This window comes from Rana temporaria, chromosome 11 (assembly GCF_905171775.1).
Source record: "Rana temporaria chromosome 11, aRanTem1.1, whole genome shotgun sequence".
Lineage (NCBI taxonomy): Eukaryota > Metazoa > Chordata > Amphibia > Anura > Ranidae > Rana > Rana temporaria.
The window spans coordinates 128,882,869-128,909,408 of NC_053499.1; the positions used below are offsets into that span (position 1 = coordinate 128,882,869).

Genomic DNA, 26,540 nt, shown 5'->3' on the forward strand with positions numbered 1-26,540 from the left:
AGATATTTATCCTTAAGCAAAATGGGCCAATGTTTTTTAAAAATGGCTTCAACCTGTCTAAATTGTCTATGAAAACCAGACACAAAAGCAAGTTCTCCCTTGTATTCTGTTTTTGGTTTGGTAATCAAGAGGGATTGCCTATCCATTGAGGACACCTGTGACAAAACTTTGGTAAGTGTCTCCAACGGATAGCCTTTTTCTGTAAATCTTCCAGTAAGCACCTCAGCCTGATTGAGGAACTCATTGTCATTATCACAATTACGCCTTAGGCCCCATACACACGGGAGGATTTATCCGCGGATACGGTCCAGCGGACCGTTTCCGCGGATAAATACTCTCGAGGATTTCAGCAGATTTTAATTCGATGGAGTGTACTCACCATCGCATTGAAATCCGCGCCGAAATCCTCTGGCGATGACGTGTCGCGCCGTCGCCGCGATTATGATGCGGCGACGTGTGCGACACTGTCATATAAGGAATTCCACGCATGCGTCGAATCATTACGACACATGCGGGGGATCCCTTCGGACGGATGGATCCGGTGAGTCTATACAGACCAGCGGATCCATCCGTTGGGATGGATTCCAGCAGATGGATTTGTTTGGCATGTCAGCAAATATTCGATCTGCTGGAATCCATCCCAGGGGAGAAACAGATCCGCTGGAGTGTACACACCATAGGATCTATCCGCTGAAACCCATTTGCTGGGATTTTTCAGCGGATGGATTCTATCGTGTGTACGGGGCCTAATGCCGCATACACACCATCACTTTATGTGATGAAAAAAAACGTCATTTTCTGTGAAGTAAAAAATGACGTTTTTGAAACTTCAATTTTCAAAGACGAAGTTGCCTACACACCATCGTTTTTCTCACAATGTTCTAGCAAAGCGAGGTTACGTTCCACCACGTTTTTCCATTGAAGCTCGCTTCATAAGTAGCTTCTGGGCATGCGCGGATGAAAAAACGTCGTTTTAAACGACGTTTTTGCTACACACGGTCAATTTCTGTGAAGTAAAAGTTGACGTTTTGAAAAAACGACACATAAAATTGAAGCATGCTTCAATTTTTTTTGGTCGTTTTTTAGAAGACATAAAACGACGTTTTCCCCCACACACGGTCAATTAAAGTGACGTTTTTAAAAACGTCATTTTTTTCCATCACATAAAACGACCGTGTGTACGCGGCATTAGTCTCATGTATCTCATGTATTGTCCTTTGAGGACTGCCCCTATCCACTGTAGATGGTGGCAGCTTCCAGTTGGCACAAAACCATTTCTGTTCGTGGCCTTAAAAAATGTTTTAGTTTCAAATGACCCATTTGTTTTAGTTATAGTAAAATCTAAATACAGTAGTTAACAGATGCATCACTGCATTCAGCAGAAAACTTCAGACCATAGACATTATTATTCATTTGTTGTAAATAAAGTTCAAAACTGACCATAGACCGGGCGACAGTGGCTGCATTTGATGGCATGGCACAGTGGCGACAATTGATGGCACAGTGGCGACAATTGATGGCATGGCACAGTGGCGACAATTGATGGCACAGTGGCGACAATTGATGGCATGGCACAGTGGCAACAATTGATGGCACAGTGGCTGCATTTGATGGGCACAGTGGCTGCGTTTGATGGGCACAGTGGCTGCGTTTGATGGGCACAATAACTGCGTTTGATGGGCACAGTGAGGCTGCAATTGTTTTTTGTTTTGTTTTTTCGTTTGTTTGCGCCCCCCCAAAAATGTTGAGCACCAGCCGCCACTGGGTCTCACTTGGGATCCAGGTGACAGGGTGACATAATTGATCTAATTTCGCTATTTCAGAACATTTTAATTACCGCATCAAATAGTGTGTGTGGTCAAATTTTACTAACAGGGGAAGGGTCTTAAAGGGGCATTAAATACCTGGAGTGCATGACATACTGAGTGAAGGGTGTGGGGTTACACACAGAGTTTGGGGGCGCACTACATACATACTGCCGAGTTTAGGGGTGCACTACACACAGAGTGCAGAGTTTAGCCTTTTACCACAGCTGCTTACCTCTGCGTCCCCCATCCACATTTCACTTCCACCCATCTTTAACTCTGACCTCTGCATTGCACCCCCCCTTTCCACTGCACCCATCTTCCCCTATCAGATGTGGCTCCAAAATATGTAACCTAGTAATGTATGACTATTTGATAAAAAATAAAAAAAAAGTCAACAATCATTTTTCAAAAGAAATGTGTAACAGAAAAAATACCCAAAGCAACCTGAATTTTGTGCATTGTTATTGATAGAAATATCTAAAATTCACCACAAAATTTATAAAGGGTTATTAAGATGATAACAGAACCAGCGCAAGCAGCCTTTGTGCTGTATGGACTACTTGAGAAACAGGACATACTGGAAATAAGAGATCAATATCTCACTTCTGTGACATTTTCTATTCTTATATCCTTTATCTAAGAAACAATGCACAAAATTCAGGTTGCTCTGGGTATTTTTTCTGTTACACATTTTTAGTCCATATGAGATTAAACAGGCGTGTACAAAACAGGTTCAGTTCCATTCCCACAATCTAATATCTCCCCCACATCTCTTCAAACATGTCATAGAGAATTGAAGGTGTTCTTGTTCAGGACCATGTCTCCATACGGCTGGTGGTTGTATCTCACTGTTCTGCTTTTTTTCGGTAAGTCAAATCTTATATAACTTATAATACGATTGATTCCATTGTATTACATTCAAAGGAATGTCATAGAAATGTACAAATTGTAGTAGACCAAAGCAACAAATCTGCAACCATTTTCAAGTTCTGACTGTTTTAAACTGTATAATGCTAGTTTGTAATCCTTTGCACATCATAGCTACTTTAGTTCTAAATCTGAATGGCACTAAAACACATATTTGCATTTCATGAAAATATTGAAGTTGGGGCTATAAAATGAGGCAAGGTGCAGAAACCTTCATTAACTACTTCAGCTTCAGAAGGTTTACCCCCTTCATGTCCATGCCATTTTTTGCGATACAGCGCTGCGTTTTTTACTTTCTGCTATCAAATATATCCAATAACATTTTTTACAAAATCAAATTTCTTCCTCAATTTAGGCCAAAAAATACAGTGGAACCTCGGATTGCGAGTAACACAGTTATCGAGCATTTCGCAATACGAGCACTGTATTTTAAAAAATCGTGACTCGGTTTGCGAGGGTTGTCTCGAAAAACGAGCAAGATTCAGGCCAAAGAGGCGTGCAGTACCGCTTTTGGCCTTAGGTGGAGGGGGGGCGTCGAAGCCGAATAGAGCTGAACATCGCCGATCACAGCAATCAGCGCTGTTCGGAAATGCACAGAAAGGCCCGAGGACAGTATGGCTGGCCGGGCGGTGCTGTTCGAAAAGCCGCGGAACACCCTTTAAAAGTCTATGGGAGAAATAAAAAAGTGTTCATTTTAAAGGTTAATATGCAAGTTATTGTCATAAAAAGTGTTTGGGGACCCGGGTCCTGCCACAGGGAACATGTATCAATGCAAAAAAAAGTTTTAAAAACTGCCATTTTTTCAGGAGCAGTGATTTTAATAATGCTTAAAGTGAAATATTCCTTTAAATTTCGTACCTGGGAGGTGTGTATGCCTGTAAAGTGGCACGTATTTCCCGTGTTTAGAACTGTCCCTGCACAAAATGTAATTTCTAAAGGAAAAAGGTAATTTAAATTACTCACGGCTATTAATGAATTGTCGGTCCCGGGAATACAGATCTAAGTCATTGAAAAAAACGGCAGAGGTCCCCCCCCAGTCCATTACCAGGCCCTCCCCCCCTCCTGAACCATACCAGGCCACATGCCCTCAACATGGGGCCGACTATATCGGCCCCCGTTATACTTACTTGACCCCTCGAAAGTCTCGCGCTCGGCCCCGACATCCTCTTTGCCGCTCAGCCTGGCCGTTTATTGGCTAGAGCGGATGGATTAAAAGCAGCGCAACCATTGGCTGGTGCTGCAGTCAATCACATCAAATGATGTGGCGCGCCGAGGGGCGGGACCGAGTGATACAGTGAGCGGCTATGGCCGCTCGCTGTATCACTGGAGCGCGCCCACAAGGACTCCACACAATGCAAGCTTGCTCGCATGAATATGTGGAGTTCTTGTGGGGAGGACCAGAGACAGCTGCCGAGGGACCCCAGAAGACCAAGTTGGGGGCCACTCTGTGCAAAACGAGCTGCACAGTGGAGGTAAGTATAACATGCTTGTTATTTAAAAAAATAAATACAATTTTTTACAACCCCTTTAAGTAAATATTTTATTTTCATCATTGCTGTGTAAATGTGCTTTCTACCTTGTTTACTCAGTTTATAGATACTATAAAGTTTATTAAGTGTTATCCTTATCTTCTTCTCCTACTTTAGATGTACTGTACTGTGAGAATTGTTCTTACAATGATATTAAACTGAATTATCCAAAACAAAAGGTGCGCCCGGTGAAAAATTGGACCATGCCTACTATAGTAACGGTTGATTTTTCTCTGGTATCAGTCGTCAGTTTGGTAAGACTATTATTATTTTATTCATGGATTTTAGTTACATATCTAAAATATATAAAAAAAATCCCAGGGCAAGGGAAAATGAGACCTGGCTATTGTGGGGTCCGGGTTCCTGTTATCTTCACACTGTTGAGTGCCAGGAAGCTGACTTCAGAGAACTTCCATCACAGGGCCTGGGAATCTTATTCGACTCTATCTATTTCCAGAGACCATTTCTTTCTTACGCCTCTATTCGTATTTTGTGTCTTGATATCAAGGACACTCCCGCCTATTAGGCCACCTTTGTGTTCTTGGGACCTGAACTTGGTTATGGTTGTTCTGACAGAGGCTCAATTTTCAACTAATTCAAGAGACTCAGTTAGTCCTTTGACTAGAAGGCTTCTTTGGTTACTATCTATTCGGGAGGAGGAGTGGTAGAGCCGTTCCTGATCTTGCATTATGAGGTAATGTTCCGGACTCATCCATCTTCTTGCTTTTAGTGGCTTCTAGCTTTTACTTGAATCAGGACAGTGTCTTGCCTTTCAGTTTTCCTATTCCAGTCAGCAGGGGAAGGACCCCTGCATACTCTGGATGTAGTTTGGGTGGTCAGGATTTACTTGCGTTTGTCGGCACAGATCAGGAATCCTGTTTTTTTGCTGCCAGTAGGGTATAGGAAGGGCAGGCGGCATCCTAGTCAACTATTTCACATTGAATCCGCCAGTTAATCATTCATACCTATGGTTTAAAGGGTAAGGTCCTGTGGGGCTATCCGCCATCAGGCATCAGCGGCTCAGATTTGCAAGGCCGCTACAGTGTTTTTGGTGTATGCATTCACAAGGATTTACCAGACCTAAAGAGGATACTGCTTTTTGCCGCAGTGTCTCACAAATGGCAGAGTAGATTCTTTTTGGATTTATGGCAGTGATTATTGTAGTGTCTCCCACCCCTCAGAGTTTATTTCATTGGGATATCCCACATAGTCATGATTATAGCCTGCTCTGTGTCCCACGATGTACGATAAAGAAAATTAGATTTTTTCCACATACTTACCTATAAAATCAATTTCTTGGATTTCTCCCTCCCTTCTTTTTGGAATTTCATTGCTTTCTACAAAACTGAAGTACTTCCTGTGTAGGAGGGGTTATAAAGGGGAGGACTTCCTGTTTGATTGATTTTCCAGTGTCCATTCACCTATAGGTGGCATATAACCCACATTGTCAGGATTATAGCCTGCTCTGTGTCCCGTGATGTACTTAAAAAAATTGATTTTACAGGTAAGTATGTAGAAATTTTTTTTTTTTTTTTTAAGGGTACTGCTTATTTACAATGAACATTTTGATATTTCCCTATAGAATAGCCAATGTTTACATTTTTCTTTTTTCTTTTTTACAGGATATGAGCATGCAAGCAATTACTACCGTTGGTTATTTTTCTATGGTAAGTAATGTTCCAAAGTAATTATAACGATAGGATGGTGGCATTATTACGTAGGATATCTTTGTAGTTAGGGATGTGTGAGCGGTACGTGCCGAGCAAGTGCAGCCTGAACATTGCCCATTTGGGTGTTCCCCGATCGCCCACATTTTCTGTGTGCTCGGTGGCATGTTTGCCTGCCGAGCGCACAGTCAATAGGTTGTTATGGTGCTGGGCCGAGAAGCCAGCCACTGCATCCTTACAACCAATGAGTTGTAAGACCCCTGACAGCTTAATGAAAAAAAAATATTGCCTAATTTGCTGGCAATAGAAAATTTGAAAACAAAAATGGCGCCCCCCCCCCCCGTAAATCCATACTAGACCCTTAGGTCTGGTATGGATTTTGAGGGGAAGCCACCCCCCAAAATAAAAAAATGGCATGGGGGTCCCCCCAAGATCAATGCCAGACTCTTATCCGAGCATGCAGCCTGAAAGGGGGGATGAGTGAGCGACCCCCCTCTTGAACTATACTAGACCCCATACCCTCAACATGGGTGGGTGCTCTGTAGCAAGGGGCTCTGCCCCTCCTGCCCCAAAGTACTTTATGCCCATGTTTATAGCCTCTTGCCTATATAAGAACTGTAAAAGCGCAGAGCAGCAGTTGACGGAAGGCCTCCCAGGAGGCAAGAGCATTTTTATTTTTTTATTTTCTTGGCATTGAGTTCGCCTTAAAATCAATAGCAGACCCTAAGGGCCTGGCAAGGACAGGAGGGAGGGCGTACACTGTTTTTTTCACGCCTTCCCGGCGGCCATGTTTGCGCAACACGGCCACCATTAATTTAAATGGACTGCTGTACCTATGAAAAATGAAGGGAAAGGGTCCCTGCACCTTTTCCCAAAAACACAGCCATAGGGAAACCACATAGTGTTGTGCGGTTCCCAGCATGTGTATGGGGGTGTCATTAGGAATAATGGCACACCAACGCCTCTGCTAAACAGCAGTGTGTTTTTTGCTGCGGGTGCGGAAAGAAATGCAATTTACATACATTCCCACACCCTCTCAGATATGCCATTTACATATTACACAGAATTGACATTTTTTCTAAACAGTTCCAACATATACTGACAATATGGCTGCTGTTAGCCAACCCCATAAAAAAAGGGGGACTGGGTTATTCATTTTTTAAAACTGTTGGCTCTGGTAACTTGGTTGGCCATTGGCAGGTTATGTGCTGCATTATAGGTTGTTTCATATTTCTAGCTGAAAACCTGAGATCCTTTTTGGCCAAAAGTTTGCGATATACAAACTTCACAAATCCTGGAGATTCACTGCGAACCCATGCTAGAGCACTGGACCAGAACTTCATTTCTAAACTGAACTAGAAATTGTGTCTAGTGTGCAATGAACAATGTCAATGTAAGAAATCATGAAGGATTACAGCCAATTAGATATAGCATACTTTGCACGTTCTGTATTTGCAAATTTCAAGTGCATTATTCTCAACTTCTTTCCACAGCAGTGGAAGAATGAATTCATTTCATGGAACCCAGATTCGTATTGCGGGATCAAGGAAATGTACATAAAACGTGATAATTTTTGGCAGCCAGACCTCTATATCTATGAAATGTAAGCTTAACAATATAACCATATTTTATGAGTTTCTGATCAGAAAAAACTATTTTATTTTTTTAATTAAGACACACTAACAAATGAGGAATTGTATAGTAACAGGGGCAGAGGAAAACAGTTTGAAGTAATGAAGCTACAGCTATTTCAGATCTTGAAGGATAACTAAAGGTTCGTTTTTAAAAACAAAAACAAACAAACATGTTATGCTTGCCTCCTCTGTGCAGTTGGAATTGCACAGAGTGTCCCCGATCCTCCTCTTCTGGGGTCCCTCAGTGGTGCTGCTGGATCCTACTCTTCTTGAATGCCCCGTTGGAGAGCCGATCTCCCTCGGGGTACTCGTGCGGGTGCACTCCTATGTCCTGCTGTTGCGTCCATTGACACAGACAGCAGGGCCCTGCCCCCCACGTCATTGGATTTGATTGACAGCAGCGGGAGCCAATAGCTGCACTGCTATCATTCTTTCCAATCAGGACCCAAGGCACCGTCTGGAGCTGGTGTGCACGTCCCGTGGGTGGAAAGACCGGGTTCAAGTAGTTTATCAAATTATTCATGAAGCCCAGAGATTTCAATAAATGCACCACCTCCTATAGAGTATAACAGAAAAGTGTATATGCCCCAAGAGAATACCGCCAGACTGGCGGTATTCCCGAGTCTGGCTCAGGGTGAATTTTTCATACCAAAAGCGGTAACCCCGAGCCAGACTCGGGATTGTATTGCAGGATACAGGGAAAGTTACTTACCTTGTCCCTGGATCCTGCGATGTCTCCCCGCTGTGTTTGGAAGCCACTCCATTCACAGTGCCGAGTGCCGAGCTCCGTTCCCGAGCGTTGCGACGCACGGGGGCAGAGTTCAGTGCCAAATTTAAAAAGTAAAAAACACAGTATAGATACAGTATACTGTAATCTTACAGATTACAGTACTGTATCAAATAATTACATATCCCATTTGTCCCTAGTGGTTTGTCCAGTGTCCTGCATGCAGTTATATATTATTATAAAAACTGTTCTTTCTGCCTGGAAACTGGTGATTGTCCATAGCAACCAAAAAGTGTCCGTTTACGTCAAAAGTGGTTTTAGACCAGCTAGAAAACAGCAATAATAAATTAGAATCACTTGCAGAATTGAGTATTAGCGATTTGTGGGGAAATTCGTCATCAAACACTGAAAGCAATGACAGCGACAATTCTGCAACTGAGAAAATTTCAGTGTTTTTGATTTGATTATATTATTGAATATTTTTTATTATAATTACATTATTATTTGTTATAATTATTTATAGTTATTTATTATATTATAATTTATGATTTTGTCTACTAGACTCTTGTTTGGACAGATTTGAGTAAGTTATTCCTAAGAATTACAGGCCTACAATATAAAACGCCAAAATTTCCATGCAAAATAATGGTACCACTTTCAGCATCAAAAATCTGAAAGAATCATACCGCCAGGAAGGTTAAGGTGCAAAAAATCTAAAAATCTATTATACAAAGAATACAAAATGTATTGATACATAAACAATATAAAACTACTTATACAATTAGGGCTATAGATAGCCCAATGGTCATATTACAAACAAATGGTTGCCTCTACATGTTTCACCACAAATGTGGCTGATCCTTGAGCTTTTGTGGGACCTTTTTTTTAAAACATTACCACCCAATGAATGGTCACGATTCCGGATACTCCCCAAGACCCACCAAGAGGTCTAATGGGGGGACGTCTGTGCCACAAGAGTAAAAGGAAAAAAGTTGCCCTATAGCTACACCTTTTATTTCAAGAAGTTTTGGCAAATCGATCGATCAATATTTAATCTTTCCCCATAAACGGACTTCATCCATTACCAGCATACTTCAAGGTGCTTGTACCCTCTGAGCATTTCCTTTATTTCACTTTGCCACCTATGCCTGACTCAGTGTCTGAGAATGACATATATACCCAGGGAGGATCAATCAAAGAAATTTGATCTGTCCCAAGGGATTAAACCTTTTTGGGAAATGAGTGTTGAGCCTCACCAACAGCAGGCATTTAGTTTGCTTTCTGAATTAGTTTAGTTTTGTTTTGTTTTCGTAAAATTTAGTATAATTTTAGTTACAATGTATTTCATTTATTAATTCTCTAATGAATTCCAACTTTTCAGAACGATTAGAATTCAGATCGGTCGAAAAATGATCGACCGATCCAAATTCTGTGTGAAGAAATAGCTGGTTGATCAGCAATGGGCCAGGAAGCTGGCTGCCCATGTCCTTAACAGTCATGAGTCATCATTTGTCAGTAGACTTACCCACTGAGAGTAGAATGTAAAGAAAACAATGCTGGCAATAGAATTTTTTTTTTTTTAAAGGTGTAGGGTCCCCCCCAAAATCCATACCAGACTCTTATCTGAGCATGCAGCCCGGCAAGTCAGGAAAGGGGAGGGAGTGAGTGTCCCCTCCTGAACCATACCAGGCCCCATGTCCTCAACATGGGGGGTGGGTGCTTTGGGGCAGGGGAGGGCTCTGTGCCCTCCACCCCAAAGCACCTTTTTCCCATGTTGATGGGGACAAGGGGGCCCCCAGATCCCGGCTCCCCCTATCTGAATAGGTATACATTCACCAAAAACATGTCAAAAGGTAATAACCACAAGAAACTGTTTTTGACGACGCCCGCCAGAACCGAAAAAAATAAAAACACTCTCGCCTCCTGGGAGGCCTCCTGCCCGCTCTGGGCTTTGGCAGTTCTTACATCAGCAAAGGGCGGGGCCACCCGTCTACATCAACCGAAGGCGCCGGCCCCTTCTGACATCACATGTATTTGTATTCAGACCTAAACTAATTGCACATGTCTAGTGGCAGCACCCCACAGTTTCTAACATCTCTCACAGCAACCTGTACTCACAAAATGTCCTTGGAAAGTTGGCTGTCTCCTTTCAACAGCCATACGACAACTTTTTTTCCTGTGACACCAGACTAGATCTTCACACAACAGCTTCAGTCACCCTCAGTCAGCTCTCTGTAACTGCAGCAAAGCAGGTCCATGGGTCATCCACCTGAGGCCTCAGCATTCCACAAGCACATGGCAAGATAACCTAAGGGGGCAAGCAGCCTCCCTTAGGCTGTGTTCCTCTCCTACAAAAAAAAAACCTGGAAGCTCTGTGTCTCAAAGTATTTGTACAGACTACCAGCAGCCATCTGGGCCACTCTCCCCAGGATTGGTTAGTGCTGTATAAATATTCATGCTGTCTATTTGCCTTGTTCCACATGTTCCAGAGAGATCCACAGTTCTCTAGAAACCAGAGAGAGCAATCAAACTTGCAGCAATAGAAATGCTGAACAGGCCAGAATTTTCAACAGAATTGATTACAATTTTCAACACTAAATTTGCCTGAAATCAAAATAGCAGCTCTGAGCCAAAGCTAGATTTACCTAATCCCTAGCACCTATCCAGGAGGGCGCTACACCAGCAACCCAGAACACATTGAAGTCAAAAGGGGTCAGATCAGTCACTAGCGTTATCAGAAGTTCAACAATAGCAACCTTTTTATATTTGAATAGCTAGCTACAGGGCCAAATGTTTGTCACTAGACCCTTTACCATCTAAAGAAATATCTTTCTGCTAGAAAAACCCACTTTGATGATTGCTGGAGCAGAATGGAAAACGGCAAATATGCCTTGCAAGTGAGTACAAAACACTCAAAGTGTTACATAGCACTTTCTACACTTTTTTTTAATTTAATGATCTGACATGAAGAGCATTTAAAATGTGGTATGGAAGATACATAAAAGTAATCCAATGTCTATACCACAGTCGATGCACTCAGTTTGGACAGAAGCTAAGCTACCCCCAGCATGCTGGATATTGGGAGTAAGTTCTCCCAAACTTGTAGAGCACATACGAAGCCCATTAAGTTAATATGCAAGATCTAAGGGTTGCAAGGCAAGAGTGCTTAACAGTTAAGCCTCATACACATGGGCAAGAATCTCGTCAAACGTAATTTTTCCAGACGAGATTCTTGGCAAGAATGTACAGACAGACCTTTCAAAAGAACCGCGGTTCTCTTGAAAGGCAAGAACGCGGTGACGTCATCGCGTACGATGAGCATGCGCTCGTCACATTCAATGCCGTCGCCGCCATCTTGCTTCACCCTACCTATGCCCTGGAAGCTACCGCACATGCGTCAAATTAATTTTCGAGCATGCGCGGGTTTCCACGGCGACAGGTAAGTATACACACTTTCGGGTTTCTCGTTGGGAAACAGGCCGACAAGAATCTCGATGAGAAAATAGAGAGCAGGATCTCTATTTTTCTCGTCAAGATTCTGGACAGATTTCCAGACGAGAAACCTGAAAGCCTCGTACACACGCTCTGTTTACTCGGCGAGAAAGCTTTGTCAGTAGTTTTCTTTCTGGTTCTTGCCGAGAAAACTGAGCGTGTGTACGAGGCTTAAAGAGGGAGTTCACCCTAAAAATATTTTTTACCTGTAGATTGATGTTCATTTTGTCTTGGGGAATCAGCTAGTTGTTTTAAAATCCGAGCAGTACTTACCGTTGTAGAGAGTGATCTTCTCCGTCGCTTCCCGGGTATGGGTCTTCGGGAGCGGGCGTTCCTTCTTGATTGACAGTCTTCCGAGAGGCTTCGGACGGTCGCATCCATCGCGTCACGAGTAGCCGAAAGAAGCCGAACGTCGGTGCGGCTCTATACTGCGCCTGCGCACCGACGTTCGGCTTCTTTCGGAAAATCGTGACGCGATGGATGCGAACGTCGGAAGCCTCTCGGAAGACTGTCAATCAAAATAGGAACGCCCAGTCCCGCAGCCCATACCCGGAAGCGGCGGAGAAGATGCATCTCGTAAACGGTAAGTACTGCTTCGATTAAAAAAAAACTAGCCGATTCCCCTAGACAAAATAAGCAGGAATCTAAGGCTAAAAAATGTTATGTACGGGTGAACCTCCACTTTAAGTCACAATAATGTTCAATAATTAGATCATTTGTCTAGTTATCTACAACATTCTATGCTATGTAACAAAAAGGGACAGAAAAGCAAAAATGACTAACTATGACATTTTTAACAAATTGTTAATGCCAAACCAATAATTTCTATGGGCTATTTCAAACCAGAATAAACACACTGGACCAGATTCATAAAGTTGCGACGGCGTAACTTTTCTTATTTACGTTAAGCCGCCGCAACTTAACACGCAAGTGCTGTATTCACAAAGCACTTGCGCGTTAAGTTGCGGCAGCGTAGCGTAAATTGGGCGGCCTAAAAATTGGGCGGGTAGGGGGCGTCTCCTATTTAAATTAGGCTCGTCCACGCGCCGAACGTACTGCGCATGTGCCGGCCTTAGAAAAATCCCAGTGCGCATGCTCCGAATTATGACGGTGTTTTTGACGTGAACGTAATCGACGTAAATCCCCATTCACGGACGAGTTACGCAAACGACGTAAACATTTTCAAATTTCCCGCGGTCACGACGTCCATGCTTAACATAGGATGCGCCTGCTTTGGACAGCTTTATCTTTACGCCAGGAAAACCCTTACGTAAACGGCGTAAAGTGACTGCGTCGGGCCCGCGTACGTTCGTGAATTGGCGTATCTCGCTGATTTACATATTCTCGGTGTAAATCAACGAGAACGCCCCCAGCGGCCATTTTAAAATTGCAGTTAAGATCCGACGGTGTAATACAATTACGCCTGTCAGATCTTTGCTGAAAACCGGCTTATCTTGTTTTCGGCATACAGAAAACAGATAAGCCGGCGCAAAGTGTGAGTTATGCCGGCGTATCACTGATCTAAATTTTTTTTTACTTTAGTGTTCCTTTAAGTTAAAATCCATGCAATGTTACTTTTTAGGCCACACATTGTGGTTTAAGTTAGATATGTATGATTCTAAGGCTTTACAATATAACATGTATTTATACAGGATTACCTATGATGATAAATCTCAAAAAAATCCATTCTACATTGTCTATTATGATGGAAATATAACTGATATTAGAAGCTTACAGACTGTTGCTGCTTGTAAATTAGATATTTTCAATTTTCCCTTCGACACACAAGTCTGTAACCTTTCATTTGGCTCTTATATTTATCAAGGTATGTATGTGTTTAAAATTATCCTATATCTATTTAAAGCTGATCTACACCTACATCATCTTCCCTTGAGTGAGGGTCGACTCCTACCTTGTCTACCACCATACATCTGATTTCAAACATGTAAAGTATGCTAATGTTATCATTTATTTACTCTTCTGAATTAGTTGTACTGAATACCGATTGTAATGTAATACAATTGCTGAAATCTATGTATCTCCTTATATCTCACTATGTTCACCTGTGGCACCTTTAATGTTAGAGAGTTGCTTAGCCAGAGTCCTTGGAGATGTTTCGCTAAAGGCAAATACAGTGGAATCTTGGATTACGAGCATAATCCGTTCCAGGAGAATGCTCGTAATCCAAAGTACTTGCATATCAAAGCGAGTTTCCCCATTGAAGTCAATGGAAACGAAAATAATCAGTTGTGCATTGACTTCAATGAACCATACCAGGCCACTTGCCCTCAACATGGGGAGGGTGCTTTGTGGTCCCTCTCAAGGCACCTTGTACCCAAGTTGATAGGGACAAGGGCCTCATCCCCACAACCCTTGCCCGGTGGTTGTGGGGATCTGCGGGCGGGGCTTATCGGAATCTGGAAGCCCCCTTTAACAAGGGGGCCCCAGATCCCAGCCCCCCTATGTGGGTCAGCACAGATGGACCAGAAAAATAGAAAAAAAATACTCTGCCTCGATGGGACTGGTGTCTCTTGGCTGTGACAGCTGTTATATAGGCAAGGGCAGGGCCACCCAGTGACGTAAACGGATGACCCCGCCCTTGCCTATATAACAGCCGTATACTCACACATACACACTACACACATACATGTGCTATGATTGGCCAAAGCATGCAGGTCAGGTGCCGATCATTAGACATCAATGCACTGCAATCTCGCAGTGCATTATGGGCGCTTGAATTTGCCACGAACGCTCGATAATATTCGCTGTTCGGTGAACAGGCTTACACCCGATGTTTGAGTCGAACCTACGTTCGACTCAAACATCAAGCTCATCTCTACAGGTAAGCCTTAGGTCGATACAAGTGCCAAAAAATGCTTTACTTCCACTTTAACTGTTGTTTGATTTTACTGCATGTGTCCATAAAGACATGGATGAGTGAGTTTGGGGTGGAGGAACTTAACTGGCCTGCACAGAGTCCTGACCTCAACCCGATAGAACTCCTTTGGGTCCAACATCAGTGCCTGACCTCACAAATGCGCTTCTGGAAGAATGGTCAAACATTCCTAAACTTCGTGGACAGCCTTCCCAGAAGAGTTGAATCTGTTATAGCTGCAATTGGTGGGCCAACCCAATATTGAACCCTACAGACTAAGACTGGGATGCCATTAAAGTTCATGTGTGTGTGTAAAGGCAGGCTTTCCAATCTCAGTTTCAATTGGGGATTTAGTTGCATATATACAGTATATTATCATTTACATTTGCATTTTTAAAAAATAAGTTATGTATACCTAATTCTTTGCACTTTGTTTCTTTATGATTGTGTTGCACAGATTTTTTAATTCATTTATTTTATTTTGGGGAGAGGGTTGCATATTATTCATCATATTGTTCTTGTGACATGTATTATTGACCTTTTTATGCATATGAAAGTAATAATTTTATTTTAGGGGTAAGCACACTTGTTTTTCAATATTTTATTTCAAGCAGAGTATTCAGGTATATACACCAGGTGCTGCTACCGATTAAGGGCCAGATTCACAGCGGAGATACGACGGAGTATCTCAGATACTCCGTCGTATCTCTCAGAGTATCTATGCGACTGATTCATAGAATCAGTTACGCATAGATATCCCTTAGATCCGGCAGGTGTAATGGACTTACACTGTCGGATCTTAGGATGCAATACCGCGGCCGCCGCTGGGGGGAGTTTGCGTCGTAAACCAGCATCGGGTATGCAAATTAGGAGTTACGGCGATCCACAAAGGTTTTTCCCGTTGTTACGTCGTCGCAAGTGTTAGATTTCCGTCGCAAAGATAGTGCACCTTTAACATGAAGGAAAAGTACTCCACCATGTTAAAGTATGCCCGTCTTTCCCGCGTCGATTTTGAATTTTTTTTGAATTTTTTCTTTTTCCCGGCGTAAGTGCTTTGATGACGTCGTGATTCTTAAAACGTCGGCGCGTCGTAATTTCGCGCAAAGAACGTCGGGAAATTTGCGACGGGAGCGTGCGCAGTACGTCCGGCGCGGGAGCGCGCCTAATTTAAATGGTACCCGTCCTATTTGAATTGGGCCGCCTTGCGCCAGACGTGTTTACGATACACCGCCGCAAATTTCCAGGTAAGTGCTTTGTGGATCGGGCACTAAATCTGAAAACTTGCAGCGGTGTAACGTAAACGGGTTACGTTACGCTGCGCCCAAGCTACGTGAATCTGGCCCTTAAATCTTAGTGCAGGTTATATATTTTTATTTTTGACTATTACGTATTATGCCTTTATATAAGAAAAAGTATTGACTAAAAATAAGCAACCCATACAAGCCAGAAAGATTACAGTACATTCTAGTTAGATTATTGAAGAATAAAGCCTTGTTCACATCTGAGAGATCTGTTGTACAATGCCCAACTCGTGGTAATGCACAAAAGGATCATCATTGTTTACTACGATGCCCGTTCACACCAGTGTGCTGTGCTGCCATGTGTTGGGCAAGATAATACAGGTACTGTTTTGGTCCCATTTCTCATGAAAAATGCATGAAAAAACATGAATCAAAAAATAAAAATAAAACACTGGATATTGCAGACACCGGTGTTAACCTAACCTAAACTCTAATTGGTTACTATGGTTCTGCACTTATTGCACATCGTAATTTGCATTTCTTTTGCATTTACAAATCAATATACCTTGCTATGTGCCTTATGAAATAAACAATTTCATTTTATTTTTTTAGCTGATGACATACAAATGATGCCTTTACATAATTCCACAGAGTTCTTTAACCATACAAAGGACTACTTTATGGCAAAAGGAGATTGGATTCTCACTGACATCAGTGTAGCCCAGGAAATCTATAATCTCAATGGTAACAATTACAGCAAGGTGTTTTATACGGTATGGAATGGGACAGCTGGGAAAAATCTATCGCTTGGTATTCACTAGAAGAGTATGTCAATAAAAGCCAATAATCAGTTCAGAAATTGGAATTGCTTTAGCTTGTGACTGTTCATTACTAAAAGACCACCATAGAAATTATTGAAGCTGATAAATCACCCAGCATATTTAACCACTTGCCAATTGGGCACTTAAACCCCCTTCTTAACCACTTAAGACCTGGACCCGGCGATTCGGCACTGCGTCGCTTTAACTGACAATTGCGCGGTCGTGCGACGTGGCTCCCAAACAAAATTGGCATCCTTTTTTTCCCACAAATAGAGCTTTCTTTTGGTGGTATTTGATCACCTCTGCGGTTTTTAGTTTTTGCGCTATAAACAAAAATAGAGCGACAATTTTGAAAAAAATGAATATTTTTTACATTTTGCTATAATAAATATCCCCCAAAAATATATAAAAAAACATTTTTTTCCTCAGTTTAGGCCGATACGTTTTCTTCTACATATTTTTCGTAAAAAAAAATCGCAATAAGCGTTTATTGATTGGTTTGTGGAAAATTTATAGCGTTTACAAAATAGGGGATAGTTTTATTGCATTTTTATTATTATTTTTTTTTTTTACTACTAATGGCGGCGATCAGCGTTTTTTTTCGTGACTGCGACATTATGGCGGACACTTCGGCCAATTTTGACACATTTTTGGGACCCTTGTCATTTTCACTGCAAAAAAATGCATTTAAAATGCATTGTTTACTGTGAAAATGACAATTGCAGCTCTCCCCGTTCTTCAGTTTTCGGGGACCGATCGCGGGACTCCAGCGGCGATCAGGTCCACGGGTCCCGCGGTCACGGTCACTGAGCTTTGAACCCACGGCTGGGCAATTAAAGAGGACGTACCTGTACGTGCTTGTGCCCAGCCGTGCCATTCTGCCGACGTATATCTGCAGGAGGCTCTCCTTAAAGCGGAGGTTCTGTGGGAAAACGTTTTTTTTTTTTTAAACACTAATCTGCTGCTTTTTACTATAGTATTTATTTTACTCACATGTCCCGTTTTAGCAGCCGCCAGGATCCTCTTTTCCCATAAAATAATATTTTATAAAATATAGTGATGGACATTGCCATCTTAATTGTGGGCACTCTGAAGCCTTCCTGTTCCTTCTTCCGGGATGCGGCGAATGCTGTTCTTTCAGCATTCACTGCGTAATCCCGCGCATGCGCAGTGTCGACGGCGAGCTGCGCCATCAACACTGCTATTGCTATCACAACGGCCGGCGGCGTCCTGAAAAGGACACGCCCCGCTGTGTTAATTATAATAGGGGAAGATGTATCCGCCCTCCCTCATCATATGACACGCTTTGCGAGTCATGTGACCCGCTTCCCGCGTCACATGACAGCCTAGCTAGCGTGAGACTACGGTGCCTAGCTATTTGACATGGCCTGCACGTCACTCACAGGAGAACACACAGTCAGCTCCCAGAATGCAAAGAGCCGTCGGGGAATATAGTGACACGCCCACTCCCCGCTGGGCTGAAAACCAGAAAGTAGAGGAGATAAGAGGTAAGGGAGCATTTTTAAAAAAAAAATTCAACACTATCATCTGTAAATAGGGTTAAAGCTAGCAATGCTGAAAACTTCATTTTGAGGGCCTGATTAACCGCTTTAAGCGGTTAATCAGGCCAATTTTCAGCTTTCAGTGCTCTCACACTTTGAATGGCGTTTACCCAGTCATGCAACACTGTACTCATATGACATTTTCGTCCTTTTTTTCAGACATATAGAGCTTTCTTTTGGTGGTATTTAATCACCACTGGGTTTTTTATTTTTTGCGCCATAAATAAAAAAAGACCAAACATTTTGTAAAAAAAAAAAAATCAAATTTTTCTTAGTTTCTAAATATATTTATAAAATTTTGCAAATTAGTATTTTTTCTTTGTACATTTTGGCCAATATTTATACTGCTACATATCTTTGGTAAAAATAACCAAAATTATTATTATTATATACGATTTATATCAGTGTATATTATTTGGTCTTTGTGAAAGCTAGAGAGTCTACAAGCTATGGTGCCAATCATTGAAAATTGACCACGGACTATCTCATTTCTTAAGACCCTAACAAGCCAGGAAAGTACAAACACCCCCCAACTTACCCCTTTTTGGAAAGTAGACATTCCAATGTATTTAGTAAGACTCATGGTGAGTTTTTTGAAGTTGTAATTTATTCCCACAATTCTTTGCAAAATTAAGATTTTTTTTTTACAAAATTGTCATATTAGCAGGTTATTTCGCTCACATTTACACCCCAAAATACATTATGCTACTAATCCTGAGTATGGCCATACCACATGTGTGAGACTTTTACACAGCCTAACCACATACCCCAACATGCAGGGAGCACCATCCGGTGTTCTATGAGCATAAATTACACATATACTTTCCTGACGACATATCACACTTTTGAAGGCCCTTGAGCACCAGCACAATGAAAATGCCCACAAAATGACCCAATTTTGGAAAACAAACACCCTAACGTATATTCTATGAGGCTGTATGAGTCTTTTGAAAAAAAAAATCCCACAATTCTTGGGAAAATGTGGAAAGAAAATTAAAACGCATTTTTTACAACACTGATGGGCGCTGATGAGGATACACTGATTGGGCACTGTAGAGCACAGATGTGGCACTGATGTAGCACACATATGGCACTGTTGGGCATTGTAAAGCACAGATATGGCACTGATGGGGCATTGCTGGACACTGATGAGGCACAGATGTGCACTGATGGGGCATTGCTGGGCACTTTCATGGCACTGTAGAGCATGATGGGCACTGTAGAGCACTGATGGGGAACATATGTGGCACTGCTGGGTACTGATGTCCACTGATGGGGTACTGTAGAGTACTGCTGTGGCACAGATGTGCACTTCTGGGGCACAGATCGGCACTTGGAATAGGAAAGAAAAAACTCACACAGCCTCATGCTGCAGCTTCTCCCTCCTCTTCTCGGTGCAGCGGCGAGAACCGGACTTGGCTCCGGTTTGTTGTCAGTGATAGCTCCATCATTGGATGGAGCGATCACGTGGTAAAGGGCCGCTGCGATTGGCCCTACCCCGATTCGTGATGCGCCAGTGTCTGAGAACCCGACAAGCAGGCACACTCCCATGTGAGGGAAGACGTCATAGTACGCCCTCCCAGAGGTATATGACCGTGCTGTAGCTGTCATTCAGCTATGGCCCGGTTGTTAGTTGGTTAAACTGGTTCTAAAGACAGATTTCTTTTTTTTACCTTAATGTATTCTATGCATTTAGGATAAAAAAAACTTCTGCATGTGGTCCCCTCTCCCCCAGCCTCCTTTACAAATTTGTATTCTTAACTCAAAGTCCCTTCTATTGATCTTAGCTTCCTCCAAATCTCCAAATTCTTGCTGTGATGCAACTTACTGTTAAAGGGTGGCTACATTTGTTCTCCATGCTTTCACTTTATGTAGGAACATATTCATCCTCTGTTGCTCTCTCCCAAGATGGACCAGGCACCATGGACTATGGGATGTGTAGTGTACATAGAATAGTGCACATGACCGCAACTAACATGCACTGCTCATTCCAATTAACCAGAAGAAAGGAGGAAAAGTAGAGGTTTGGGGCTCATGGAGGATATTACAAAGAGACATAAAACTTTAAGTAGTGGATGTATATGGATTTTCTTATTGGAGAATAAGGATATGGAAACATACACATATAGGGCCAAGTTGGACAGCAGCCAATTAAACTATAAGTATTTCTTTGGAATATGGAGGAAGAAACAAGAGTTTCACACATTTTATGCACAGGTTCTGTTAGCTGAGATTGCAAAATAAATAGCAATGGACACTTTAAAGGATGTTTTAAAATGTATGCTTTGTCTGTATTCTAATAGCTTTTGTTTTGCCTTCCAGTTCACAATAGAAAGGGTTTCTGCAGTTTATGTCCTGACCTTCATTATGCCAGTTTATTTCATGGTGGCTCTGGACATGGTCAGTATGTTTATTCAAATGGACAAAGCAGATCGGCTTGGTTTTAAAATGTCTCTTGTGCTGGGATTCTCTATGCTGCTCTTGATTCTAAATAATATACTACCACTCTCGGAAACTCCGCCATTGCTAGGTATGTCTTTAGCTTTTTAAACAGCATATACATTTTGGAATAGTGTACTCTTCCAATGAAAAAATACAGTTTTCAGTGTATTCTGTAAAGACTTTGGTTCAATTTTATATCCTGTGTGTGCTATGTATGCCCATAAAAAGTGCATTGAAGAACAAAGGCCATCTTTCTCTACCTGCCACTGTACCCCGCCGCTGTTGCTGGCAATTTCCATTCAAAATGACAGCCTGGATTTAATGCTGCGATACTGTATATTGTGCTTCTAAACAGTGTTTGAAAACACTGTTGGAAATATCATTTAGACATATAATGTCATTGAAAAAAAACTCAACCAAACACAACCAAATCAAAAGTGCATCAAATTAAAGGGGTTGTTAAGGAAAACATTTTTTTCCCTAAATAGCTTCCTTTACCTTAGTGCAGTCCTCCTTCACTTACCTCACCCTTCCATTTTGCTTTTAAATGTCCTTATTTCTTCTGAGAAATCCTCACTTCCTGTTCTTCTGTCTGTAACTACACACAGTAATGCAAGGCTTTCTCCCTGGTGTGGAGAAAGCCTCTTGAGGGGGGAGGGGGCGAGCAGGAGTGTCAAGACGCCCACTAACACACAGCTCCTTTCTCTATCTGCAAAGTAGAGAGTGTCCTGACACTTCGTGCTTCCGGGATCACGTAGGAGCGTGATGATGTCACTGCGTAGCTCCGCCCTGACCAGTTTCGACACACCTGTCGTTTTCAAAGGGCACGCCCTCAGTTTTGACCTATCGGTTAGCAATTAAATTTTAAAGCAAGTTGCTATTTTTTTAACCTAAGCTTAAATAACCTATGGGGCCTACACACGATCGGTTTGGACCGATGAAAACGGTCCTTCAGACCGTTGTCCTCTGGTTTACCTATCGTGTGTACGAGGCCTAAAGGAACCAATTTAGAAAATAATAGATTAACCTTTACAACCCCTTTAAGGTTGGCAACCTGCTCCCAACAACATTAAAAGCTGGAACTGAGAAAAGTATTTACATCTTTATTTTTAAAGTTTTTTATGGAAGGTCTGCTTTAACAAATGTTAAGGCTCCATAAGTTCTTCTTCTTTTGAATACTTTTTTGTTTGCTTTATTTTTTAAAAGTGGAATGCTTTCTCCTAGGTATATTCTGCTGTGTTTGTATGGCCACCATGCTTGGCAGCATAGTTGGATCCATTGGAACCACCTACATTCTAAACCTGTATGCGGCACAAGGAAATCTTCCACATTGGGTAAAAAACATAATGCTAAACCATTTCTCATATCTTCTGTGTTTTCGAAGAACCCTTCACAAAGATGTGGCCAGCATTGAACCTCAGGAAAACAGTGAGTACTAGTTGGATTTATAAAAAAAAAATGTAAGGACCATTTTTATCAAGTGGGAAAGGCCAATGGGAAGAGTGATGTTTATGGTCTGTATCCCTTTCGGGGATATTACATCACTTCCTGTACATCCACATGCTTTCCAGATAAAGTTTCCCTGTGTTTATACTTGCTTTTAATGGAATTTAATTATGCTTGTGTTTACGTGTGTTTAGCTGCATTCCGAGCAGTGGTGGCTGCTGCTCAATATTTGGGGTGGGGGGGGGGGGGGGGGCAAAAAAAAACAGCTATGGACAATCTACAGTTTCCAGGCAGAAAGAACAGTTTTTATAATATATAACTGCATGCAGGTCAGGGGTGTGTAATTATTTTATACAGTACTGTAATCTGTAAGATTACAGTATACTGTATGTGTACTGTGTTTTTATTTTTTTGAATTTGGCGCCGATCTCTGCCCCCGTGCGTCGTAACGTTGCAGGGAACGGAGCTCGGCGGCACACAGGCACTGTGTGAATCAAGCGAGGAGACAGCTCGCTCACACAGTGGGGAGACATCGCAGGATCCAGGGGAACGGTAAGTAAACACTGGCTGGATACTGCGATGCAATCCCGAGTCGGGCTCGGGGATACCGCTTATGGTACTGGATTTCCACCCCGAGCCAGACTCGGGATTACCGCAAGGGAGTTTAACAGAGTGGCTTATCTATCATTCTGCAAATTTAGGTGTACCCTGCCACACCACTACTCCAAAGACCCTCTACCCTTAACATTGCAGGAGCTGGGTTAAAGCACCTGCTGGAGTCATGAAGGGTGGGTAAGTATTGTGGGAAGCACTTGTTTCATGTCACCTAAATTGCAGAAGCAATTGAAATTATTAAAGCGATACCAATATATGAAAGAATATTATTTTCCAATCTAATTTTTTTTACATGTCATTAGTAATATTCTAAAAATCATAATTAATTTTAATAATATGCTCCAAACAGAAAAGAGCCTGAATAGAACAGTATGGCAACTGAGGGAGATCACCACAGTGTTTTCTAATGCCTCGTACACACGAGTGTATTTTCCGAAGGGAAAACTGCTATGAGAGCTTTTTGTCTGGAATCCTGGGCCGTGTGCATGCTCCATCGCAGTTTTTCCGATCTCTTTTTTTCCTGTCAGGCCAAAAATCAGAGCGGGAAAAACGTTTATCTGTATGGTTTTTCGACGAGCAGAAAACCACCCATCCTCAGAATCAAGTATGAGACGGGAGCGCTCTTTCTGGTAAAACTAGCGTTCGTAATGGAGATATCACATTAGTCACGCTGTAACAGACTGAAAAGCGCGAATTGTCTTTCACCAAACTTTTACTAATACGAGTATCAGCAAAAGCAGCCCAAAGGGTGGCGCCGTTGGAATGGAACTTCCCCTTTGTAGTCCCGTCGTATGTGTTGTACGTCACTGTGCTTTGGACGGGTGGACTTTTGTCATGTGTATGCAAGACAGGCTGAGAGGAATTCTGTCGGGAAAACTGTTGGTTTTTTATCCAACGGAAAAAACGGTCGTGTGTACTAGGCATTAGAGTCTTTGCTAGGAAGACATCTACTGGGGATATCATATTGCTCAATGATGGACAATGCTGACCATGCTGCCTTAACTTGCCACACATTTGCACCAAGATTTCTTCACAGCTTTTATAGTATATTGTGCCTGCAGTTCAAAGCAAGTAAGCAGAAGGGCAGCACTATCATATTACATTCTGCAAGGAATTCTTCTCTCCCATCTGGCATGTCACTTTATGATAAGTGAGTTGGTCGGCAAAAAAAGATAAATAGGCATGCTAACAAATTGTAATCTTCTGGATTCTCATGAGAAAAGAATGTAAAATTGTCCTATTTGTTAGAAATTAATTATATATAATTGAGCTGTCATGAGAAATAACTCCTAATTTTACTAATTCCAGGTGACCGTCAGAAAAAGGGAAAAATATGCGTAGAGCTTGTGGAAATGAAAGCAAATACGGGGAGACAGTTGAACATATCTACAGAAGTAAAGCTCTTAAAAAGGCTACTGTTAGCCATTTTGAAGATCCACAAATCACTGATAGACACTAAAATGGAAAACATTGCCAAGTTACAGTGTACTGCGGCAGCTAACCTGGTGGACCGTCTAATATTAATAGTATACACGCTGATAATAACAGTTTTAACCATTTATGTAACTGTTGTCTGGTCTCAAAAATTTTAAATGCTTGTCTGATAATTGTGACAATTTGAAATCACACTTCAATCACAATTGAACTATGTCTGTTTTCTTCTACTCATTAAAATACTGTGAAGCGCTGACTTTTGGATTAAAATAGAAATTTCAGTTTATTGCCCTCTAGCCAGAAAATATAGTTAAAAATAGAGCCCAGTGGAGAATTCCAAAAAACTATAGTTTATTTCCCATTGAAGAAACTCTGTCAGATTGGTAAGAAAGAGGGCCTGCTGCAGGTATAAAATGCTGGCAGAAGAGGAACCTGCACATACCTGCAGCCTCCTAAACCTTCCTGTCATGACCAAATATCTTGTTTTTTTCTGACCGACACACTTCAACACCTCCTCGTAGTATTGGATCTTGGCAATAAGCTCCATCCCATTCATATTTGACAAGTTACTATTTGTTACTATTAGAACGTGCCAAAGCTTTCCTTGTTTTAATGACACGAGGTTCAGCCATGACGGGAGGGTTTTGGAGGTTGTGGCTGGTATTTACCGTATTTGCCGGCGTATAAGGCGGCTGGACATATAAGACGACCCCCTAATATTCTACTCAATGTTGAAGACGAATCCCTTGCGTTGCTCAAAAACAAAAAGGCTGTAGCCTGCCTGGTGCTCTGTAAAGCTGTATGTATTCTGTATATGCGTCGCTCAGCCAATCCCGGCAGGCGATGCACTCTGTTAATGACTATTGAGCATGCTAAGCCTGCTCGGATTGGAGTAACAACCTCTGCCAATCCGAGCAGGCTACATAATGTAGGTTGCTCGGATTGGCAGAGGTTGTTACTCCAATCCGAGGAGGCTTAGCAGACTCTAGTCTAGCCGGGCGGCACATATACAGAATACATACAGCTTTACAGAGCACCCAGCAGGCTGATATCCATCGGGCAGCTGCTTCACCCAGTGTATAAGACGACCCCCAGTTTTTGGCTGTGTAATTCCGGTGTAAAAGGTCGTCTTATACGCCGAAAAATACGGTACAGATACCCATACCTCCCAACTGTCCCTGATTTCGAGGGACTGTCCCTGATATGGAGCAATGTCCCTCTGTCCCTCATTCCTCCTCATTTGTCCTTCATTTTGGTCTGATCTATATAGATGTATATAAAATTCACTTTTTATCTATCAAAAAGTGTTTCCCAGTGCTAAACCTTTCATCTGATTTCTAAGTTGCTGCATTTGTAAATTCCAAAAGCCAATATAAAGGAATAGTAGTGGTAAAATAAAGCACTTGTGGGTTTAACCAATCTTATTTTTTAAGGAACGTGGCACGTGGTGTGTCCTATGCCTGCATACTTTTGGTGAAAGGTGTCCTTCATTCCCATATCAGAAAGTTGGGAGGTATGGATACCTTTGAGTGACTTGCACTGTATACCTGCAGCAGTTTCCTTATTTTCGCTCCCAGAGTCCTTTTAAAAGATAGTGAAAAAAACAATGCAAAATGTTTCTTAGGGTGTTTTCTTTGCAGTTAGAGCCCAGAGCAAAGAAGCATATTTCATGTTTGAATCATCTCTACCTTGCCAATATCAAAACACACATACAGATCCAACTACTTTTAGCTGATCTCCTTGCATTGCAACTCTTCATTAGTCAGTGGTAAATGTGGTGTACACTATATACAATCACCCGACACTAGTTAGTTTCCACAATCCATGACTTAACTTCCCAGTTTACACAAATACATTTTAGATTCAAACTGTAGCACTGACGTAAGTCATTTTTTCTTATTAAACTTTAATAAAAACGTAGAAAGTTAGTTTAACTTTAATTATAAAACGTATCTAGTATATTGACTGTCAGTCACTTTATAGTAGACAAGTAGGCATCACTTTAGCCAGTCACACAGACATACCAGAGTGTTTACATTTTCTGGAAGCAGACATGATCGCATTTTATTGACAATATACCCTGAAGAACTGAACAGTCTTTCGCACGGAACAGATGTTGCCGATACACAAAGAATTGTCTGCACAAAACTGCTAAGGACAGGAAAACAATGGTTATTTTTGCCACCTTCCCCTGATGGAGCCTGATGCATCCTCCTGCTCCACAGATGCAAAGGTACCTCAATCCAATGGGTGCAGTTTGCTCGCATCCAGCAGGGTAAGTCTCACTGTCCAGGCTGTCCGGTGACGTCAAGAATTTTGA

General features: G+C 42.0%; 1 protein-coding gene across 1 annotated transcript; it reads left to right on the plus strand.

Moving 5' to 3' along the window:
• Window positions 1–2,504: 2,504 nt before the first annotated feature.
• Window positions 2,505–24,490, plus strand: LOC120917666 (5-hydroxytryptamine receptor 3A-like). The gene is made up of 9 exons (XM_040329121.1): window positions 2,505–2,674; window positions 4,382–4,518; window positions 5,887–5,931; window positions 7,425–7,534; window positions 13,437–13,609; window positions 16,513–16,673; window positions 20,606–20,813; window positions 21,950–22,153; window positions 24,095–24,490. The coding sequence occupies exons 1-9, from the start codon at window positions 2,626–2,628 to the stop codon at window positions 24,376–24,378; spliced, it is 1,371 nt and encodes a 456-aa protein (XP_040185055.1). The 5' UTR covers window positions 2,505–2,625; the 3' UTR covers window positions 24,379–24,490.
• The last annotated feature ends 2,050 nt before the right edge of the window (window positions 24,491–26,540 follow it).

What these genes read in the sequence shown, in the direction of transcription:
- LOC120917666 (XM_040329121.1), top strand. Translation starts at nt 2,626, where the DNA reads ATGTCTCCATACGGCTGGTGGTTGTATCTCACTGTTCTGCTTTTTTTC. An exon ending in GACCTCTATATCTATGAAAT is followed by an intron (nt 7,535 to 13,436) that starts GTAAGCTTAACA and finishes GTATTTATACAG; the next exon opens with GATTACCTATGATGATAAAT. An exon ending in TGGCTCTTATATTTATCAAG is followed by an intron (nt 13,610 to 16,512) that starts GTATGTATGTGT and finishes TTATTTTTTTAG; the next exon opens with CTGATGACATACAAATGATG.